The 21,631-nt window shown below is 37.8% G+C and overlaps 1 protein-coding gene across 1 annotated transcript in view; it reads left to right on the forward strand.

Moving 5' to 3' along the window:
* The first annotated feature begins 345 nt into the window (after positions 1-345).
* RNF128 (ring finger protein 128) overlaps positions 346-21,631 on the forward strand; it is a 128,947-nt gene continuing 107,661 nt past the window's right edge. Inside the window, exon 1 of the mRNA XM_074323513.1 lies at positions 346-904. Coding sequence (XP_074179614.1) covers positions 499-904 — 406 coding nt within the window. The 5' untranslated portion in view covers positions 346-498. The remainder of the gene's footprint in view (positions 905-21,631) is intronic.

Below are 21,631 nucleotides of genomic sequence, written 5' to 3' on the forward strand. Positions count from 1 at the left end.
GCTGAACTGGTTGATAGCATATTTCAGCACGTCTTGGAAAACCAGTTTGGTGTTTTAGAAATTCTGAGAGAGGTGACTTTCAGACTTGTCACGTGGGATTCCCAAGAGTCCAGTTCCTTGTTCCAATCCACTCCATGTTTATGAAAGTGCATTAGCTGGAAAATCAAGAAGAAAAAAAATGTCAGTGTAGGAAGTCATCCAACCCTGATAAGTTCACATGTGGAATAAAGTTGATGGTGTTATTTATTACTAAGGTAGTCCTGGTTAAGGGTTATGTGTGTGTACAGTTGGAGGAGGGGCAGGCAAAAGAGAATGTAGATAACTAAAGTGAAATAGAGCTGATGTATTCAGAGCTTATGTTGCTTGAGGTGAGATCAGTTACCTACTTGCAACTGAAATTTCAAACTTCTGCTTAGCGGGGACCTGAGTGGACAAATGGTGACTGATAGTTGGAAATATCAGCAGACATCTTAAATTTTATGCTCAAATGAACGAGCAATGAACCAGGAGAATAAGTCCAGTTGTTTTCCGCTGCTTGTAATTTTTACCTTTTTATTTAAAATCACAACGTCTTTTTCAATGAATGCCTACGTGACTGTGACTTATTACAATGAAACCAGCAACTACACTACAACAGAGACGTGTGAATGTGGTGTTTATGGATTAGCCTCACCAGTGGCTGATGCTATGGGGGTGGTGGGCATCCCTAAGAACAATAACTACCAAGCTTGTGACTACAACACTGAGTTTACTGTTACTGAGAAGCCCTGGATTGCACTGATAGAAAGAGGTAATTGTACATTTTCAGAAAAAATTCAAACAGCAGGCAGAAGAAATGCTGACGCTGTTGTGATTTACAACGCTCCAGAGCCTGGCAACAAGACGATACAGATGGCAAATTTCGGTAAGTAATAATAGATTTCCAAAAAGGGTTAATGTCTTTGTTTATCTTATAATGATATTTCTATCTAGAATTATTCTAGGATCTGACAATGATGGTGTAAAACAATTTTATTTTAAATGTTCTTGCCTGGCAAGACTTGGAATTACTTTACTATTAATATTTGTAATTAATTTGTTCCAGGGAGAAAAGCAATTCATGAAATGGTTCCTATTTTCTTTCATGGTTTTCTTAGCTGTATTCGTTTTCTCAGTGTATATTATATAGTTGTATTTTAGTAATATATGCTTTTACCTCTAAACATTAAAGAAAAATATTTTTATTCCATTGTTAATTTGTACTTTTCAGTTTGATTCATTTTCTCATGCAAAAGGAGTTGTATGTACTCAAGTATGTGGTAGCTGCAAAACTGATTCATTATTATGATTAAACAATAGCATGTTGTAAGTGTGCAAAATGTTTACAGAAATGAGAATTCAACTGTCTGGTGTATGCAGGTAAGATCTGAATCTGTTTGTGGGACTAATACATATAAAACTGCTCTGTGAGAAACATTATACATTGAAAAGGGTATGGCAGAAATATGATAACACTGCAATTCACATAAAAAATAAAGGTCTCCCTTAAAAATGTTCACTTACGACTTCTTAAGAAAATATAATCATCAATTTATTAACTTTATAAAGGTATTTACTTCTGAGAATTACTTTTTATTGCATTTCATTAAAAAATGCCACATTCCAAATAAATGCTTTTTAAGCCACTGAACAAGTAGACTCCTGACCCAAGTTTCTATACTGTAGGTGAGTATGGGTATTTTGGGCCCCAGTCTCGGTAAAAAAAAAAAAGGGTAATAATTTAAAAAAGGTAAGAGTTGACAGAACACAATATCAGGATAACTGGTGCTACCACCACACGTTCAGCCTCTGAGAAAATTAATGTAAATTAAACAGATGTCAGAATTGTAAAAGAGAGAAAATTGTGTTACGAATAGTAGAGGGATTGAAACATTCCAGGTCAAATACCTGTAATATAGCAATTTAGTACTAATATTTGAAAAACAAGCGTCTTGTTTTTCTGGGTATTGAAAAACCAGGTCAGATGGTCTTTCAGCAGTACAAAATTATTGTAAATGTAAAACTCTACTTTCTACCTTTTGTAACATATCCTGGACATTGCCCAGACTCAGACATTCACATTATTTTTAAAATAAGAGCACTTCATAAGCATTTCCTGTATGTTCCTATAGTTTTACAAGTGACTTTTATTTTTGTAGAAGTAAATGAGGCAGCTTTCTGATGAAAATTAGAAATTAAACCTGTTTTAAGGAGCCTACTTCCTTGATGTTTCAACTTCTAGATTCTGAGCACTCGAGGTTTACTTTTACATGGACAGTCACATTCTCTCCCAGCTATTTGTAAAGTATAAACAGTATGAAACTAAATAGTAGTCGTGTTTTCAAAACTTGCTTTGCAACATGCAATAGGGGCCAACATCTAGTGGAATGTAGGTAGCAGCTACTGAATTTAAAAGATTTACCAAAGGTCACTTACAGTAAATCTCACCAAAAGGTATGCACACAGTAATTTGTATATACGGCTCTGAGCTGAGTTTAAAAAACATGGAAGTTATATTTATCATTGAATATATGCCTTCAGAACCAAGGATATGTGATCAAACACATTAAAAAAAAAAAAACCTGAGGCATTACCCATTTTAAAACACGCACGTTGAAAAGATAACATAATGTTAGTAATTGCAATAGGTAATATTTATTGCCATTTACTATATGCCAGGCACTGTTCTAGGGCTTTTATTTTATTTAATGAATACTGATCATTAACATTGAATAATCACAACCCCAAAGAATTACAAACTTAGTGTTTTGCACTAAGACCTGTCAACTAGTGTGTCATTGCAGTTCCTCCTTCCCAGAAATTTCACTTATATAGAAACTATTATATAATGCAGTTGACAAACAGAGAAAAACAAGTGTGGATGTGAAAACTCTATGATCAGCCTCTAGGCCATTGAAGATTGAGTCATTATTTCATAACATCAGCCAATTTTGCTTTTGTTTTTGCTGTTTTTCATTAGTGTTTCATTTTGTTTAGGCACAGAGGGTATGGCAACAGCTCCTCCTCCTCCTACAAAAGCTCATGGCTTCACCTTCCATCATCTCATCTTTTATCACCCCTAAAAACCACCTTTTTTGGAAACCACACTCGAGTCTCCTCAGGGCCGTGGCACCTTTTCATTCTTCCCCAGTTCTACCTACCTCTTCATTTCCCCAGTCCATTTTTCCATGCTAGGCCTTACTAGCGTTTCCACGATGTTTTGCATCTTTACTTCTTACTGAGCTCAAGGCCCTCCAAGCAGAGACCACTAGGAACAGACCAGTAGTTGGAAAAGTGGGATTTATTACTTGTTGCAACAAAGGGAGAATGCATACCATGGGAAACTATGGGGTATCTCAATAAGAGGGTGGTAGAAAGGACTTAAAGATTTGGGCTTGCTTTAGATGATTTGCAGGAGGGTTTGAGGAAGCAGGCCATTGAAAAGCCATCCCAGTTTGCCTAAGACAAGGATTTTCTGGAATGTGAGACTTCTAGTGCTAAAACCAGGAAATCCCTGGGAAAACCAGGCTGAGTTGGTCCCTCTTGCTGGCTGTGCTCTGGACTCGGATGCTGTCATGAAGTGGGGGTAATTCAGTGATTGGATTTCAAAATAAATCTTATTTGTAAATGGGGAAAACTAACCCGAAGCTACAGCTGTAATTGTTAAAGAAGCAGCCAGGATGGCAGCTGTTTGGTCATTTTTTTGGCTTGGACACTGTTCAGATTTTGACTGTTCAGACATGATGATGGATTGGGCCTGTTTTTGTCTTGAGTCATCATGGTCACAGACTGACCTCTTGTGTTGATGTTCCATGAGACTCTTTATATTCATCAAGAAAACACCAACACCCAAATGATGATGCCAGGACAGGTCCCAGATGTCATGGCCTGCTTGTCTCTTTGTCACTGACAGTGCACTATGCCCATACCCTTACTGTTGTACAAATGCATTCTCTCCCCCTGCTTTATATTCCTGTGCCTCCCCACCCCCTATAGGCTGCCATCAAGATCTCAAGCAAGCCTAAGGAACGCTTATGCACCGCTTGCCTCTCATGGTTTCATGTTGTGGGGACAGAATGTCCTTACTCCTGGGCCCAGTCTATTTACAGCCTCCCTACTAGCAGGTTTCTTTTTCTGAAGGAGACAACTTCAATCTGAGAAGAGCTCCCACTGAGGAGGAACAGTATATAGCTTAGGACTTGGAGGAAAACCTCTCATTCAGAGTTTTCCAATTTGCAGTGTGTTTTGAATTGGCATTTGGATGGGGTTGGAAATAGAAGGAGGTCCTTATGATACCCTTAAGTAATCATATAACTTCTTTTCTTTTTAATTAAAGTTTACTGGGGTGACAATTGTTAGTAAAGCTACATAGATTTCAGGTGTACAATTCTGTAATACATCATCTATATATCACATTGTGTGTTCACCACCCAGAGTCAGTTCTCCTTCCATCACCATGTATTTTAACCCTTATACCCTCATCTACCACCCCCTCCCCCCTTACCCTCTGGCAACCACTAAACTATTGTCTCTGTCTATGAGTTTTTGTTTCTTCATTTGTTTGTCTTGTTCTTTTGTTGTTTTCAGTTTTATATACTACATATCAGTGAAATCATATGGTTCTCTGCTTTTTCTGCCTGACTTATTTCGCTCAGCATTACTCTCTCAAGATCCATCCATGTTGTCACAAATGTTCCTATATCATCTTTTCTCACTGCCGAATAGTATTCCATTGTGTATATGTACCACAACTTCTTTATCCATTCATCTATCGAAGGACATTTTGGTTGTTTCCATGTCTTGGCCACCGTAAACAAAGCTGCAATGAACATTGGAGCACACGTGTCTTTATGCATAAATGTTTTCAGATTTTTTGGGTAGTTACCCAGGAGAGGGATTGCCTGGTCATATGGTAATTCTATTCGTAATTTTTTGAGGAACCTCCACACTGCCTTCCATAACGGCTGCACCAGTCTGCATTCCCACCAACAGCGTATGAGGGTTCCTTGTTCTCCACAGCCTCTCCAACACTTGTTACTATTTGTCTTGTTGATGATAGCCATTCTGACTGGGGTGAGGTGATATCTCATTGTGGTTTTTATTTGCATTTCTCTGATGATTAGTGATGTTGAGCATTTTTTCATATGTCTATTGGCCATTTGTATGTCCTTTGTGGAGAACTGTCTATTCAGGTCCTCAGAATACATTTTTTAATTGGATTGTCTGGTTTTTTGTTGAGTTGCATGAGTTCTTTATATATTTTGGATATAAGCCCCTTATCAGAGGCGTTGTTTGCAAAAGTCTTCTCCCATTCGGTTGGTTGCCTCTTTATTTTGCCGATGGTTTCTTTTGCTGTGCAGAAGCTCTTTACTTTCATGTAGTCTAATTCATTTATTTTAGCTTTTACTTCCCTTGCCTTTGGAGTCAAATTCATAAAATGCTCTTTGAACCCAAGGTCTGTAAGTTTAGTACCTACGTTTTCTTCTATGCAGTTTATTGTGTCAGGTCTTATGTTTAAGTCTTTGATCCATTTTGAGTTAATTTTGGTACATGGTGACAGATACTCTAGTTTAATTCTTTTGCACGTGGCTTTCCAATTCTCCCAGCACCATTTATTGCAGAGGCTGTCTTTTTCTATTGTAAGTTCTTGGCTTCTTTGTCAAAAATTATCTGTCCATATTTATGTGGGTTTATTTCTGGGTTCTCAGTTTTATTCCATTGGTCTATGGGTTTGTTTTTCTGCCGATACCATACTGTTTTGATTATTGTTGACCAGCTGAAGTCAGGGAGTGTGATACCTCCAGCATTGTTCTTTTTTCTTAGGATTGCTTTGGCTATGTGGATCCATACAAATCTGATGAATTTTTGTTCTATTTCTTTAAAAAATGCCATTGGGATTTTGATGGGGATTGCATTAAATCTGTATGTTGCTTTCGGTAATACGGCCATTTTAGCTATGTTGATTCTTCCAATCCATGAACACGGAATGTCTTTTCTTTGTGTCTTCTTCAGTTTCTTCTAAACATGTCTTATAGTTTTCAGAATATAGGTCTTTCACATGCTTGGTTTAGTTTTTTCCTAGGTACTTTCTTCTTTTTGTTGCAATTGCAAAAGTAATTGTTTTCATTTTTTAATTTCTTTTTCTAAGATTTCATTGTTAGTATATAGGACTGCAATGGACTTTTGTACGTTGATTTTGTAGCCGGCAACTTTACTGTATTCGTTGATTGTTTCTAATAGCTTTTTGATGGAGTCTTTAGGGTTTTCTTTCTTTTTTTTCATTGTCCATAAATAAAGTTTTATTAATAGACAGCCACACTCATTTGTTTACATTGCCTATTCCATATATAGCACCATGTCATCTGCAAAAAGTGACAATTTAACTTCTTCATTCCCAATTTGGATGCCTTTCATTTCTTTCTCTTGCTGATTTCTCTGGCTAGGACTTCCAATACTACATCCTAAAGCAGAATTGATAGGGCACAGACCTGTCGTGTTCCTAAATGTAGAGCAAAGAGCTTCAGTTTTTCACTGCTAATTATGATATTAGCTGAGTGTCCTATATGGCCTGTATTATGTTGAGGTATTTTCCTTCTATACCCATTTTATTAAGTGTTTTAATCATAAATAGAAGTTCAATCTTGTCGAATGCTTTTTCTGCATATTGATGCACCCCACTTGGTCATGATGAATTATCTTTTTAATGCATTGTTGTATTCGATTTGCTAGAATTTTGTTTAGGATTTTTGCATCTGTATTCATCAGAGATATTGGTCTGTAGTTTTCTTTTTTCGTGTTGTCCTTACCAGGTTTTGGTATCAGGGTAACGTTGGCCTCATAAAATGAGTTAGGGATTACTGTATCTTCTTCAATTTTTTGGAAGAGTGTGAGCAGGATTGGTATTAGATCCTCTTTGAAGGTTTGGTGAAATTCACTAGTGAAGCCATCTGGTCCCGGACTTTTGCTTTTGGGAAGGTTTTGGATGACTGATTCAATTTCCTTACTGGTGATCGATCTATTTAGATTTTCCAATTCTTCGTGATTCAGCCTAGGAAGACTATATGTTTCTAAAAACTTGTCCATTTCTTCTAGGTTATTAAATTGGGTGGCGTATAGTCCTTCATAGTATTCTTGGATGATCCTTTGTATTTCTGTGGCATCCGTGATAACTTCCCCTCTTTCATTTCTGATTTTTATTTGTGTCTTTTCTGTTTTTATCCAAGTGAGTCTAGCCATGGGTTTGTCAATTTCTAATCTTTTCAAAGAACCATCTCTTTGTTGCATTAATTTTTTCTATTGTCCTTTTGTTCCCTATTTCATTTAGTTCTGCTCTGATTTTTATTACTTCCTGCCTTCTGGTGACATTGGGTTTCATTTGTTCTTCTTTTTCTAGTTCTTTAAGATGTAATTTGAGGTTATCTATGTGGGATTTTTCTTGTTTCTTCAGATGGGCCTGTATAATATAAATTTCCCTCTTAAAACTGCTTTCACTGCATCCCCAAAGTTTTGGTAGGATGTATTTTCATTCTCATTTGTTTCTATATACATTTTGATCTCTCCTCTTATTTCTTTTTTGACCCAATTGTTGTTTATTCTTCACATATCTGTGTTTTTGTCCTGCTTTCTTTTTGCAGTTGATATCCAATTTCAAAGCCTTGTGATCAGAGAATGTGCTTGGGATGATTTCAGTCCTCTTAAATTTGCTACGGCTAGTTTTATGTCCCCATATATGGTCTATCCTTGAGAATGTTCTGTGTACACTAGAAAATAACATGTAATCTGATGTTCTAGCATGAAGTGGTCTATAAATGTCAATTTTGTCCACTTTATCTAATGTGTCATTTAGGGCTGATACGACTTTTTAAATTTCTGTTTGGATGATCTATCCATAGCTGTCAATGAATGATGTATTTAAGTCCCCTGCTATAATTGTGTTTTGGTCAATTTCTCCCTTTAGTTCTGATAGTAGTTGCTTGGTATATTTCGGTGCTGCCTGACTGGGGGCATAAATATTGATGACTGTTATGTCTTCGTGTTGTATAGTCCCCTTTATCATTATGAAGTGTCCATCTTTGGCTCTTGTTACCTTTATTATCCTGAAGTCTGATTCATCTGGTATCAGTATGACTACACCTGCTTTTCGCTGGATATCATTTGCTTGGTGTGTCAAGGTCCACCCTTCACTTTGAGTCTATATTTGTCTTTGTAGCTGAGATGTGTCTCTTGGAGGCAGCATACAGTCAGGTTTAGTTTTTTTTATCCAGTCTGCTATTCTGTGTCTTTTTTTGGTGAGTTCGGGTATTTACACTTAGGGTGATTATTGATACATGAGAATTTCCTATTAGTCTATCTCTGGTTTTCTGGTAAGATTGTGTCTCCATTGTTTCTTTGCCTTTTTGTTGATATCTATTATTTCAGTGTGGTGATATTCTATGATTTTCCCTCTGCATCTTCATTTTTTATGTTACATATAATTCAGTTCTGGATTTTTTTTTTGAGTGTTTACCATTAAGTTTATGTAAAAGAAAGTTTCACATTCAGAGTATTCCATTTTCTTCAGCATGCTTAGTCTCCCCTTCCCCTTATGCCAGTTCAGACCTTTACTCTCCCCTCTTTTATGTTTTTGTTGTCACAAATTATCCCTATTTTTGCTGTGAGTTGATTTCTGCACTGCAGTAGTAAGTTGGCTTTTTCCTGTTTTTGTTTAAGTGGTTTTTTTTCTTCTTTTCCCTGTATGTAATATTTAAGTGTACTGTGTCTTACTTGGTGTAGGGGTTGCCATTTCCTGCTTCTGTCTGTCTGTTCGTAATACTAGTCATGGTTTTGTATTCTTTTGCTTTTTTTGTTTCAGGTTGAATAGCCTCCTTCAGTATTTCTTGTAGTACAGGTCATGTGTTAGAAAATTCCCTCAGCTTCTGTGTGTCTGGAAAGGTCTTTATTCCTCCTTCATATCTAAAGGATATCTTTGCTGAATATATTATTCTTGGCTCATAATTTCTCTGTTTCGATAGTTTAAATATTTTATTCCACTCTCTCCTGGCTTGTAGAGTTTCTGCTGAAAAATCTGATGATAACTGAATGGGCTTTCCTCTGTAGGTTACCACCTTCTTTTCCCTGGCTGCCTTGACAATTTTTTCTTTGTCGTTAATTTTTGACAGCTTCAATACAATACAAAACAGGCCTTGGAGGAGGCCTGATAGGGTTGAAGTAATTAGGTGTTCTATTTGCTTCTTGGATTCGAGGATCCAGCTCTTTCCACATGTTTGGGAAGTTCTCGCCAACTATTTGTTTGAATATATGCTCTGTTCTCTTCTCCCTTTCTTCTCCTTCTGGTATTCCCATTATTCTTATATTGTTCTTTCTGATGGAATCAGACAGTTCTTGTAGAGGTCTTTCATTTCTTTTAACTCTCAAATCTCTCTCTTCTTCCATCTGTTTCATTTCCAGATTTCTATCTTCGATGTCAGTGATTCTTTCCTCCATCTGTTAGCTCTATTACCTAAGCTGGCTAGTTCATTCTTCCTTTCTTTTATTGAGTTCTTAATCTCAAGAAATTCTATTGGTTCTTTCTTAAAATTTCAATGTCTTTGGTAAAATGTTCATTTTTTTATTGTGTTTCTGAGTTCATTAAACTGCCTATGCGTGTTTTCTTGCATCTCGTTGAGCTGTTTCAGAACTGCAATCTTGAATTCTCTGTCATTTAAGTCACATATTTCCATGTTTTTATGTTCATTTTCTGGAGACTTTTCATTTTCTCTCTGAGTTGCCTTGTTGCCTTGGTTATTCATGGGAATTAGTGAATTATTATTTATTTTCCTAGTCATCTACAGGAGTGGGTTCTGCAACAGGTTGATAGGAAGAGGTCTTTTCCTTGCTTTCCAGTACGTGTTGGTAGAATGTTTTATTTTCTCTCCAACTGCAGCCTTTTATTCTGTCTCATCCTGTAGTGTTATATTTTTTCTGCACTGTTCCAGCTTCTCACACAATGGGGGGATTCCCTGGAGGTTGGATTTCTCATCTGTGAGCAGGTTACCTGGGTCTCAGAGCTCCGCCTCTGTTGGGGGATGTGTAAATCTTCTGAAGTTCCAAAGCTCTTTGTGCACCAGATTTAGGGCCTGTGTGTTTCAGAGGCTCTGTTTACCCCTGCAGGGATCTGCCCAGATAAGTGGGGTGGGGGTGGGGGTAGGGGCAGAGTGGATTGTGACAGGTGGCTCTGAGCAATGGCAATGACCACCAGCACAGCCAGTCCTGCACCCAGGGGTCCCTCCCTCACACTGGAACTAGTTGGGTTGTAAATCCATGGCTGCAGGCCACAGTTCTCAAAAGTATAAATATTCTGTTCTTTTGATCTGACACTGATACAGTTCCACTTCTAGCACTGAGAGGGTGGGGGTGGAGCGAGCTCTGGGAGCATGGGGAGGGGTGGGCTAAGCTCTGTTACCTATGCCTTCCATCCTCTGTTCGGCAGTAAGGACTTAAACTTCCGTTTTCACTCTTTTTCCCTCAGTCTTTGCTCCAAGGTGTCTGCTGTGAGCGTTGGGTTCAGCCGTGTTATATGCTGTCCCCTCAGGCAGGACTGTGGGCCATAAGCGGAGCACTAGCAGTCCAAATTCTTCCCTCCCTCTCCCGCGACTACGGTAGCTCCAGAATGCAGGGAGCTCGGAGCTCCGGTCTGCTTCTGTGCCCGCTTGGCCCAGGTCTCCGCACTTCCCACTTCCCTGCTCCCCCACTCGTCCAACTTGCCTACCTTAAGATGATTTCAGTTGCGTGTCTCTTAAGTTTGCCTGTCTGCTATGCAGGGAGTCCTTTGTGGAATTATAGTTGTTCAATTTGTTGTAAATTCCAGGGGAGCTTTCAAGAGGCTCACCTCACGCTGCCATTTCTACTACGACATGTCCTACTCATATAACTTCTTAACAGCCCTTTCCAAATGCTTCAGAAAGATCCATCCAGTTCTGTCCCAGATGTGCAACAAAAGTCTGGATGCCTCAGTCATTAAAGCCAAAAATTCGGAAAAAGTTTAGTACAATAGTACCTCGGTTTTTGAACATCTCCATTGACGAACATTTCAGTTTACGAGCACCATAAAACCAGAAGTAAATGCTTCGGTTTTCAAACACGCCTCAGAAATCCAATATGTCACGTGACTTCCGCTGAGTGCAAGATCCTGAAGCCTAGCTGTCAACTGTTTTCGAATGTTTCAGAACTCGAACAGTCTCCAAGAACAGATTACGTTCGAAAAACGAGATACCGCTGTACTTGCTTGTTGAGCAAACAGGCTTTGAAAGTTAAGTATGCTAATAAACAGGTAAATTGCCTTAAGAAACGCTTAGATTTGAAGGTAGCTTAGTTTCACAAAGTCAATAATTTGAAAGGGATAAAATGGTTCTTATGCTTTTATCATTTTGATTTTGTCCAACAAAGTGAATTACAGAGTGAGGTTTACAGCATTTAAGAATAATGAAAACTCACAAAATCCAGAGTAATTAAGTGCATGGAAAGGAAGGGTTAATCAGAGCAGTAAACTGACATATTTTAGGAAAAAAAATTTTTTTTTCTCGAAATGAGTGGGGAAATGAAAACAGCGTAGCATATAAATGAAGTGAGAAGATTAAAAACTTCAATAAGGCTTAGACTCACATACACATTAAGAAAAGCTTCATTCAAGAAAACCAATCATTTTCTAATTGGATTGTTTGTTCTGGGTTTTTTGTTTGTTTGTTTTTGGTGTTGAGTTGTATGAGTTCTTTAGAAATTTTGGAGTTTAACCCCTTATCAGATGTATCGTTTGTTTGGGAGATATCTTCTCCCAAACAAAAAGGTTGTCTTTTTGTTTTATTGATGGTTTCCTTTGCTTTGCAAAAACTTTTTGGTTTGATGTAGTCCCATTTCTATATATTTTTTTCTTTTGTTTCCCTTTCCCTAAGAGAGATATCAGGAAAAAAATATTACTAAGGGCAATGTCAGACAGTTCACTCCCTGTGTTTTCTTCAAGTTTTATGATTTTAGGTCTCACATTTAAGTTTTTAATCTATTTTGAGATTATTTTTGTATATGGTATAAGAAGGTGGTCCAGTTTCATTTTTTTCATGTATCTGTCCAGTTTTCCCAGTACCATTTACTGAATAGACTGTCAAAAATAAAAAAAATAAAAAAACAAAAATAGAATCCTACATAAATTTAAAAAACAAGAAAACTAATCAGTTCCAGTTCAAATAAATCTCAAATCTGTCTAGTTGTATCCATCTCCAAGACTTCATCCTCAGACCTCTGCAGTAACTTCCTATCTGATCTCCCTGCTTCTCTTGTCCTGTTCCAAGACCACTCCCCATACTGAAGCCAAAGTGGCTTTTTAGAAAAGATAAATCACACTCAGTTTAAAATCCTTCAGTGTCTTCTTATGGTACTTAGAGTAAATGCAAACTCCTTTCCATGTCCTCACTCATCTGTGAACCACCTGGCTCCTGCCTACCACTCTGACCTCAGCTCCTCTCACACACACCCCACTCGCTGATTTCTAGGCACACTGGGTTCCTTTCAGTCCCTCAATTCCATTAAATTCTTCCCTGCCCTTGAGCCTGAAAGTACTTGATACCTCCCTCTTCTTTACTTCCACATCTCATGAAACATGAATTCCTGTTTGTTACCCCTCCAAGTATTTCTTAAATTCACCCATTTTCCCACCTCTGCAGCTTGCATCCAAACCCAGGCCAATATTATCTCTCACCTGGATTACTATAATAGCCTCCTAAAGGGTCTCCCTGCTACTCTTGCCCCTCTATAGTGTCTTGTCTTCCACCTAGCAGCCAGAGTGATCCGGTGGAAAATGTAATTCAGTCCAATTAGAATTAAATCTGGGCTTCATGCCATGTATGAAAAGGGCCTAAATGATCAGACCTTATTCCATTCCCCTCTCCTCCACATCACTATGCCACAGCCACCCTAGTCTTTTGTTTCTAAATCAATAGAGAAATATAAGCAAGCTTTTACACCTGCTGCTCCCTCTATTTAAGTCATTTCTCCTTCATATTTTCACATAATGCTGCCTCCAAACATATAACCATGTGCACTATGACCCCCAGTCTAGAGCAGGCTACTATCATCTCTCACACTACAAATGGCTTCCACCTGGGCTCCTGCGTCCACTCTTGCTGCCTACCCCATATTTTCTCTACATGGTAGCCAGTGTGATCTTGTTTAAAAAATATAGGTTGGATCACATTGTTCCTCTACTCAAAGCCCTCAGTGACTTTCCATTGTGCTTTGAATAAAAGCTAAACTTTACGATGCCTAAAAGGACTCGCATGCTCTTGGCCTCCTCCTACCTTTTCAACCAACAGTGCCGCTCTCCCTCTCCCTCATAAAGCTCTGACTTTCAGATATTTTCTCTACCACCTGAAGCTTTTATGTTGTGAGACCCTTTTTACTTGCATTTCTCACCATCACCACCATCACTACTATCACACATAACAGATCTTCCAAATCCCAGTTTAAATGTCTCTTGTAAGAAGTCTCCCTTAACCACATTATTTCCCATCAAAACTCACTGCTCATTTCTGTTTAAATTTCTTAGAATTTGTAAATATTTTGTTATTTGCTTATTATCTGTCTCTCCCACTTGATTGTAAGTTCCAGGACAGCAGAGACCATGTCTGTCATGCTTGGCCTTGTATCCGTTGTACTGAGCATTGCGCATGGTCTTCAATAGCTGTTGAACAAATGAAAGTTTCAGAAGCTGGAAAACAATTATCTTTTATATATCAAAAGATGTACAGGTTTAAGTGAAGTTGATTAGGTGAATTCAGCAAGCCATTGCATTTTAAAATTGTTTTTATTTTTACCTATACAAGTTATACTTCTCCTCAAAAAAGAAAAGAAAAGAAAAGAAAAGAAAACCTGAAAATACAATTAAAGTCTCCCTTGACTACTGCCCCCAATCTCAGTCCTCTCCTGAGAGATAACTACATTGCTATTCATTTCATTAGTTAACCTTTCAGGCTTTTCCTATTTGTTTTCATATATATATATGTATGTATGTATGTATGTATGTATGTATGTATGCATGTATGTATGTATGTATATATATATTACATAGTCAACTTGTGTTTTATTTTTAACATTAACAAAATTATTCTGTAGCTTGCTTTTGTCACTCAGCAGTAGAAAATGGAGTTATTTCCATGTCAATAGTTTACATTTAGATCTAATTCATTCTTTCAAATACTGTGTAATATTTCATAGTGTGTGAACACACGTAATTTATTTAACCACTTCCCTATTAATAAACATTTGGTTTGTTTTCCATTCTGCTCTTTTGTAGACAATACTTCCATGAACATAGTTATTGCTGATAGAAAGGATGCTATCGATACTGATCTTGCATCATTATTTATGTTTACCTTGCATCTGACCACCTTGTTGACCCCCTATTAATTTTAATAACTTGTCCATTGATTCTCTTGAATTTTCAAGATAAATGATCATTTTCTCTACAAAGTTTTGCCATGTCTTTTATATTAATTGTACCTTTTAATTATTTCCGGTGGTTTTAGTCCATTGTCTAGGGCTCCAGTAGCCATAATATTGTACATCCTTAACTTGTTCCAGACCTTACTAAAAAAAATGCTCCCACCCTTCCACCGTTAAGTGTTTTGTCTGATAGAAATTTCTGGAAGGTGTTCTTTATCAAGTTTCAGGACTTCAGTAAGGCTTTTGAATCTTGTTACTATTACTGACAAGCTAGAATATAAATATATATATTTATAGGTATATATGTGTTGTGTAGATCGATATATAAATACAGATACAGTCATTCACAGCTTAACAACAGGGATACATTCTGAGAAATGTGTCGTTCAGAGATTTCATTCTTGTGTGAACACCATAAAGTGCACTTACACAAATCTATCTGGTATAGGCACACCTAGGCGGTATGGTATAGCCTGATGCTCCTAAGCTGGGACCACTGTCACATGTGCACTCTGTCATTGACTGACATGTTGCTACATGACATATAACTATATATTCACTATTGTAGCATATGAACCAAAGGGGAAATCCAATACTTTACTGTCAGCTTAGGAGAAATAATTAAGTGATATACAGAAACAATAGGTAAAAGGGACAGTTTGTTTTTCATTTCTTTTTTCAAATATAGTTTTATTGGTGCCCTGGAAAAAAGGATTACAAATATTTTTGTTGCTTGTACAAATGGCTCCAAGTGGAGTGTCAAGTTGTAAAACACAAACAAAATTTTAAAATATCTTGAAAAATTAGAAAAAAAATGTTTATTACAACAAGATGAAGTGCCATAGTGAGTAGTAAAGATGAAACTACAAAAACATGGGCAAAATACAGATTCATAATCAAAATAACAGACAATCACATTATACCACAAGTTAGATAAAACATGGCACAGTTATTTTAAAAACTGGTATGATCATGAGTGTACCAACAAGTACATAACATGTTAGGTCTGGAAAATATCTCAGCTATGCTTCAAATTCATGAAACTCTACAAACCTCACAAGGTTTAATATCACCTGGCTTACAATAACAGGGTTCTCTCTTTCATGCTCTCACATAACTTTCCAAGTGCTCTCTTTCTCTCTTTCTGTCTCTCACCATTCGGGCACATACATATATAATTGCATAAGAATTTATATTTTTATAAGGAAGTAAAAGATACAGTACCTCTGGATGCTAGTTTCCAGGGGGAAAAAATGAAGTAAGTTTACTCTGAGCTGTCTAAAGTTCATTTTGTCTCCCTTTTCTCCATTTTAAAATAAAGGAATGTTTTGTTAGAGTCTAAAGGCGTGCTTTTTGTTCATTAACATATTCTTTGCTTAACTCTTGGTTTCTTCGTCCTAAACTTTTAATGTTCTATTTATTATATTATGATTTGCTGCCAGGTCATTAATTTTGCCCAAAATTACTCACAGTTATTAGAAAGGAATGTGCATGCACACTGTGTGTGTGTGTGCACGTGCGCGCACGCATAAATACAGACAGAAATGCATGAGCAGGATTATATCAAACAGCCTACTTCCCCTTAAATACTCTCTCCCTTTCTTTTCATCAAGCCTTGGTTCCTAAATCCTCTTATCCCAGCTCCCCTTCTTCCGTCATGCAAACTTTTTTTCCCTAGGCAGTAAATAAATCATATCCATTTGCATCTAAACTTGCAAGCCCCATGTCCTGCTCATTTAGGGAATTGCTAGCTATGCAGGAGCTACTTTAATAAAGTATCCCAGGGGGAACTTCACTTGTTGTACCTGGAAACATCATGACTTAAGCGAGCAAACCCAATTTCTACCTAGTGATAATATCAGTACCTCTGACAGAACTATAGAACAGTAATTTGGGAAATGGTATTTCAGAACATCCCTCTCCATATCATGTAAGTGACAACCTATTCCACCTATGCTCAGAACCTGTCATGTCCACATGAAAATTTGCTTAATAATTTATTTGCTTTCAATTTCTATTTTCAATGACTGTCTCTCTGTATCCTTAGTCCTAATAATTAGAGCTCTTTGTTTTCTTTCAGTATTGCACCTAATTCCTATTAAAATCTATTTCCTTTGCCCTTTATGAAGGCAATTATTAAGTATTCTATTAGCTATGTGCTGAGCATTCTTCTAAGTATAATCACTTCAACAACTCCATGAGGTACATAGTATCGCCATTTTATATATAAGGGAACTGAGGCAGGGAAGTTGGTTAACTTCCCCATGGTCGTACAGGTAGTAGGTTGCAAGCCTAGGGTTTAAACTCTAATATCCTGACTCCAGAGTTCATACTCTTAACCAGTACATGACAGCACCTCTCTAGTGAGTATGTGCTATGCAGGCACTGTACAAAACTGGTACAAAAACATTATCATTGTCCTCAGGAGGAAAATGTAGTAGGGAGAACCGATATTTATACAACTAGTAGAAAAGAGAATATGAAAAGCACTATCATGGAAGTGTTAAGGTTATTGGAGCTGAAGAGATGATGAAATTCCAGGGTGTTGGAAGGGTTATCAACATGGATGTTAAAGTTGTAGAAGATGATAGCAGAGAAGTCAAATATCAGGAGTGGGAGTATAAAAGGGAGAGTTACAGTGTAGGCAATCAAAAAGTGGAGTATTTCTGTTAAGATTTCAGAAGTTGAGCAGATCAGAATGATGATAATGTGCACAGTATGGGTGTGGTGTGGGGTGCGTAAAGTGGAATGGAGGCAAATATCCCTGAAGTTGAATCCTAATGAGGCCAGAGTGTTGGATGATAGGGTGGAGAGAATGACTGTGATCCAAATGACAAAGTCTCTCTCTCTCTCTCTCTCTCTCTCTCTCTCTCTCTCTCTTCCCCCTCCCCTCTCTCCCTCTTTATCTATCTATCTATCTATCTATCTATCTATCTATCTATCTATCTATCAATGAATGACTGAGAGGTTGGTCCATAACCAAACAGGGAGGAAAGGAAGGGGGGGTGATTAAGCCAAGTGCCATGAGTCTCTTGACTGCCACAGGTCTCCAAGAAGCAAGGGTTTTATTCATGAGGGAGGGGGAAACATGGTCTGGGAGCAACCATGTGGAAATGAGGAGACCCTTTAGAGACCTGAAATATGTGGGGTACAGAAGGATGAGCTGCCTCTACTGAAAATAACTGAAGGAGAAGTGATGTCCTCGGGGATATGATGGGTCAGGTATCATAAAGAATTATCATAAGCCTTAGTATGAACCCTCCGTGAAGAGGAAATGAGGGGATTTTACTAGTTAACAGTGTGTTATGTAACCAGAGAGCTAGAAGACACAGTGGAAGCTTTTGGGAGGGGAGCAGTGAAAGAACAACGTAATAAGCGGTATGGAGAGAGAAGCACAGGAGTGAATATTAACCAAATTAGCTTCCATTTAGGGCAACAACTAAGGATGACATTAATGTGAGACCAGGGAGCACTAATGACAAGGTTTCAAACTAAATTCTGGACTAAACTTGTCTCAGACAAATACAGACTTCGTTTATCAGCGTAGAAGGCTGGCAGTGTATACGGAATGTAAGAGAATTATTCACAAAAGAGCAGGCACTCTTGAAGGAGCTGAGAAGGGCTACACTGAACAGGGTAGAGATGAAAATATGAAAGAATTTAGATCAGAAGTATCCTAGAGCTGTGATGGTAGATTCCAAGGGTGAAGGAGGGGCATGTAGTCTTGGGGCAGGGCGAGGGAGTACAGTGGAAGGTAATTGGTGCTGAATGACCTGAATCTAAAACTAACCAGCCCTCAGGTTCCTAATGGAACTGCTTTAAATTCTTAAATCAGGTGGTAGTCGGGGCTTCAGTTGAGTGTTACCTGTGTATCTGGAGGATGTTGCACAAAAATATGAAATTATAAAGAAAGAGCACATAAAATTATTTTGGGCCATTTTAATAAATCACGTGTTCTGGGGAATGATCTGTGTGTTATGAGTAATACTAATTACCTATCAGCATTGAGGAGATTTGGATTTTAGTCAAAATTGGTAGAAACCTAGTCAAGGGCTTAGGATGTCAAAATTGCAATCATTAAATGTCTGGATGCCCTGCATGCCAGAATTGAATTAAATCCAATTTCCATTCACTTGTATATGTTTTTAGCTTTTAAATAAAAATGTAAATTGAGTTCTTTTCCTCAGAGCAGTCAGTTCAGCAAGGAGGAAGCAGAGGAGTGTAGATTCAAGTCAAATAGGATGTTTGACATTACTTTAGCTCTAAAAATGTCTCCATGGACCAAATAACCATTTATCAAAATAATTTTTCCACTGATTATTTTTATTAGCCTCCTATAGGATACAACCAGCATCTAAATGTTCAGTAATAAGTACAGTAAGCTTGGCTGCAGTTGGGGGACACGGTGGTTAATTCTGAGAGAGTTAGTACCATTCCAATCATCCAGGCAAATGCTCTTAGAAAATGTCTTGTCAAAAAGCCAGGATATACCAAAAAGGGCTTTGTGAAGGATATACCAAAAAGGGCCATATTTACCAAAGGGCTTTGTGAAGAATTCTTGGAACAGAAATCAGATGGACAGAGGGCTAAGTTGCATTTTGGCTAAAGGAAGATGTGTAGTTTCTCTGACCATTTCACAAAGAACACATCCTTTCTCTCCTAAAAACTGCAGCATTTTGGCTCAACAAGAGAAGCTGAAGGAAGACTTAAAGAGAAACAGTAGAGCTCTAGCATGTTGCATATTACCACATCATACCTCACCCACCTGAGATACAAGAGGTGAGGTTAAACCCCAGGGCGTAAAGCCCTAGGGTACTATTTGTTCTTGTTTACAGATCCATGGCCTCAGCCAGGTGAAGCTGTGCAGTGGCTGGGAGGTAACCTCTTAGAGAGAGCAAGTTCTGGCTGACAATTGGGTTTTCTAACACGGGAATAAAAGAAGACATAAAAATAGGCTGTTTTTTTTTTCATCTAGAAAGCAATGGTTTACTTATTCATTCAATGGATAATATGTACTGAGGGCCAACATTTGTCCTGTCTTCCCAAGTTTTACATTTCATAGTTCTCTGAGCCTTCAAGCATACAACATGGGTTCTATGAGAAGCAGTGGAATGTGGGAGTGATTTAGGTCATAGTCTTCAAAGGGAGACAGACCTGGATTTGAATACCAAATCCAGTATTTGTTTTCTAGCTGTGTGATCTTGGACAAGTTATTTAACCTGTCTGAATTCCAGTCTTCTCATCTCAGTTGTCTCATCTGTGAAATGGGAATACTATAGTACTACTTTATAGGGAGGTTGTAAGGGTTAACTGAGATAACACATCTAAAGAAAGCAGTTAGCATGGTGCCTATTCTGTAGTAGACAGTCAAAAAAATGGCAGTAGTAAGGTGATGCTGATAAAATCATCCCCCCTCTTGGATTATTCTCCCTCTTCTTCCCCTATCCATGTCTTTTTCTCACTTTAAACTCTTGGCCAAAATGTATTTCCTATTAGAAGCCTTTCTTGACTAACAGTTTACCCTGATCTCTCCTTTACTTGGCACCTACTCAAAACTTAGAAATATAGTTGAGGTCATGTTAATTTGCTTTTTGCCTATTTTTATGTCTCCATTTGTATCTTTCCTGGATTCCTAATTATCAGTGACTAATAGATTTATAGACTAGACATTAACAAATACATAAATTTTCCATGTACTTCAGGGATCCCTTCAACTAAAATCCTGTCTGGTGGCCATCCATTTACTACTTACATACTTTTAGTGATAGAAAACTCATCATCTCACAAGGCAGTTCAGTTCATTGCTGGATAGCTTAGGTTTTTAAAACAATTATTTTTCAAACTACACCAAAAGGTGCCTCCCTCTCACTTTCACATATTTTTCCTAGTTTGCTCTTTTGAACAACATAGAGCATTAGACTGTTCACTATATGAACCTGTCTCCTGTTTACATCATCCATTCAATTTTCAATCAGCAGTATTGACTTTTTGGCTTTTTTCTAATGGTAGAATTTGAATTTCAATGTTTTTTGCCACTAAAACCTATTTTTTCCTGTTAATCAGGAGGGGTCATTTCCTTTGCTTGTTAAAAAATGACTTTACTTTTGTGTCTAGGAGAAGGAATTGGGAGCCACTCACTTGTGTGGTGTGATTAGTTGCATCCTAGGAATCCTCTTGCCCAACAGTATCCTCCTCCCTATGATGCATTACCTGAAATTTCATCCATCATTAAAGCAGCATTCCTTTGGATTTTAAAAGCTATAGGGTCTTTGAGTCCCTGTTTTAAAGGCACATGGTCCTGGGAAAGGTAACATCTTTAACAACTGATACCATAGTAGGGTATAATTTGTTGATAGTGACTTGAGTGCAAACTAGCAGATAGGATGAGCTGTGACCTGGAAGCACTACTAGACTGCTGGAGACCCAGGGACCTCATTTCATTCATCTCAGTATACATCGCACTTAATTAGCATGGTGACTGACTAACGCTAGGCCCTCACTGATGAACAAATGAATGAATGGGGCTGAGAAGGGGAGTATATTCTCTCCCAAAATACATAACCTGTTTCATAATTCTATCTATAGCCAATGGAGTGTGGTAACACCAGACATATTAGGGTGTCAGCTTAATGACAGCCTTGCTAGCTATTAACAATGTTCTTTTTGTCTCTGTCACCTCTCCCTGAAGCTATTTGGTGTCTCACCTTCCGCTGGCAGTCTGGGACATGACTTCTTTGTTAGGCTGCTTCTATATAAAGCTCTGGCAATAGGAACTGCCTAGATTACCACCCGTGATTCATACACCTACACAGAATGCTTATACCCACACAAGGTCATGGAGTAAAGAACCAAATTCTAGTTCATATCTTGTTTCCCTGCAAGATATGGTGAAATTAGTAGTATTCTTTCACTTATTTGTATATGCTATTGGAGATGTAGTGATCTGCATCATACTATGTGAATTTAAGTATAATAAAAACCTCATTAATTCTCACCAGTGTTTAATCTAAGTTAAAAATGTGGGGATGGGACTTAAAGGGGTGGGGAGACAATTAACTGCCTTCAGAGAATAGAAACTCTTTTTAAGCAGTACATAAAAGCAGTTATTTTCCTTCAAACAATCTTTGCCTATTCATTAAATGAT

Source organism: Rhinolophus sinicus, chromosome X, assembly GCF_036562045.2.
Source record: "Rhinolophus sinicus isolate RSC01 chromosome X, ASM3656204v1, whole genome shotgun sequence".
Lineage (NCBI taxonomy): Eukaryota > Metazoa > Chordata > Mammalia > Chiroptera > Rhinolophidae > Rhinolophus > Rhinolophus sinicus.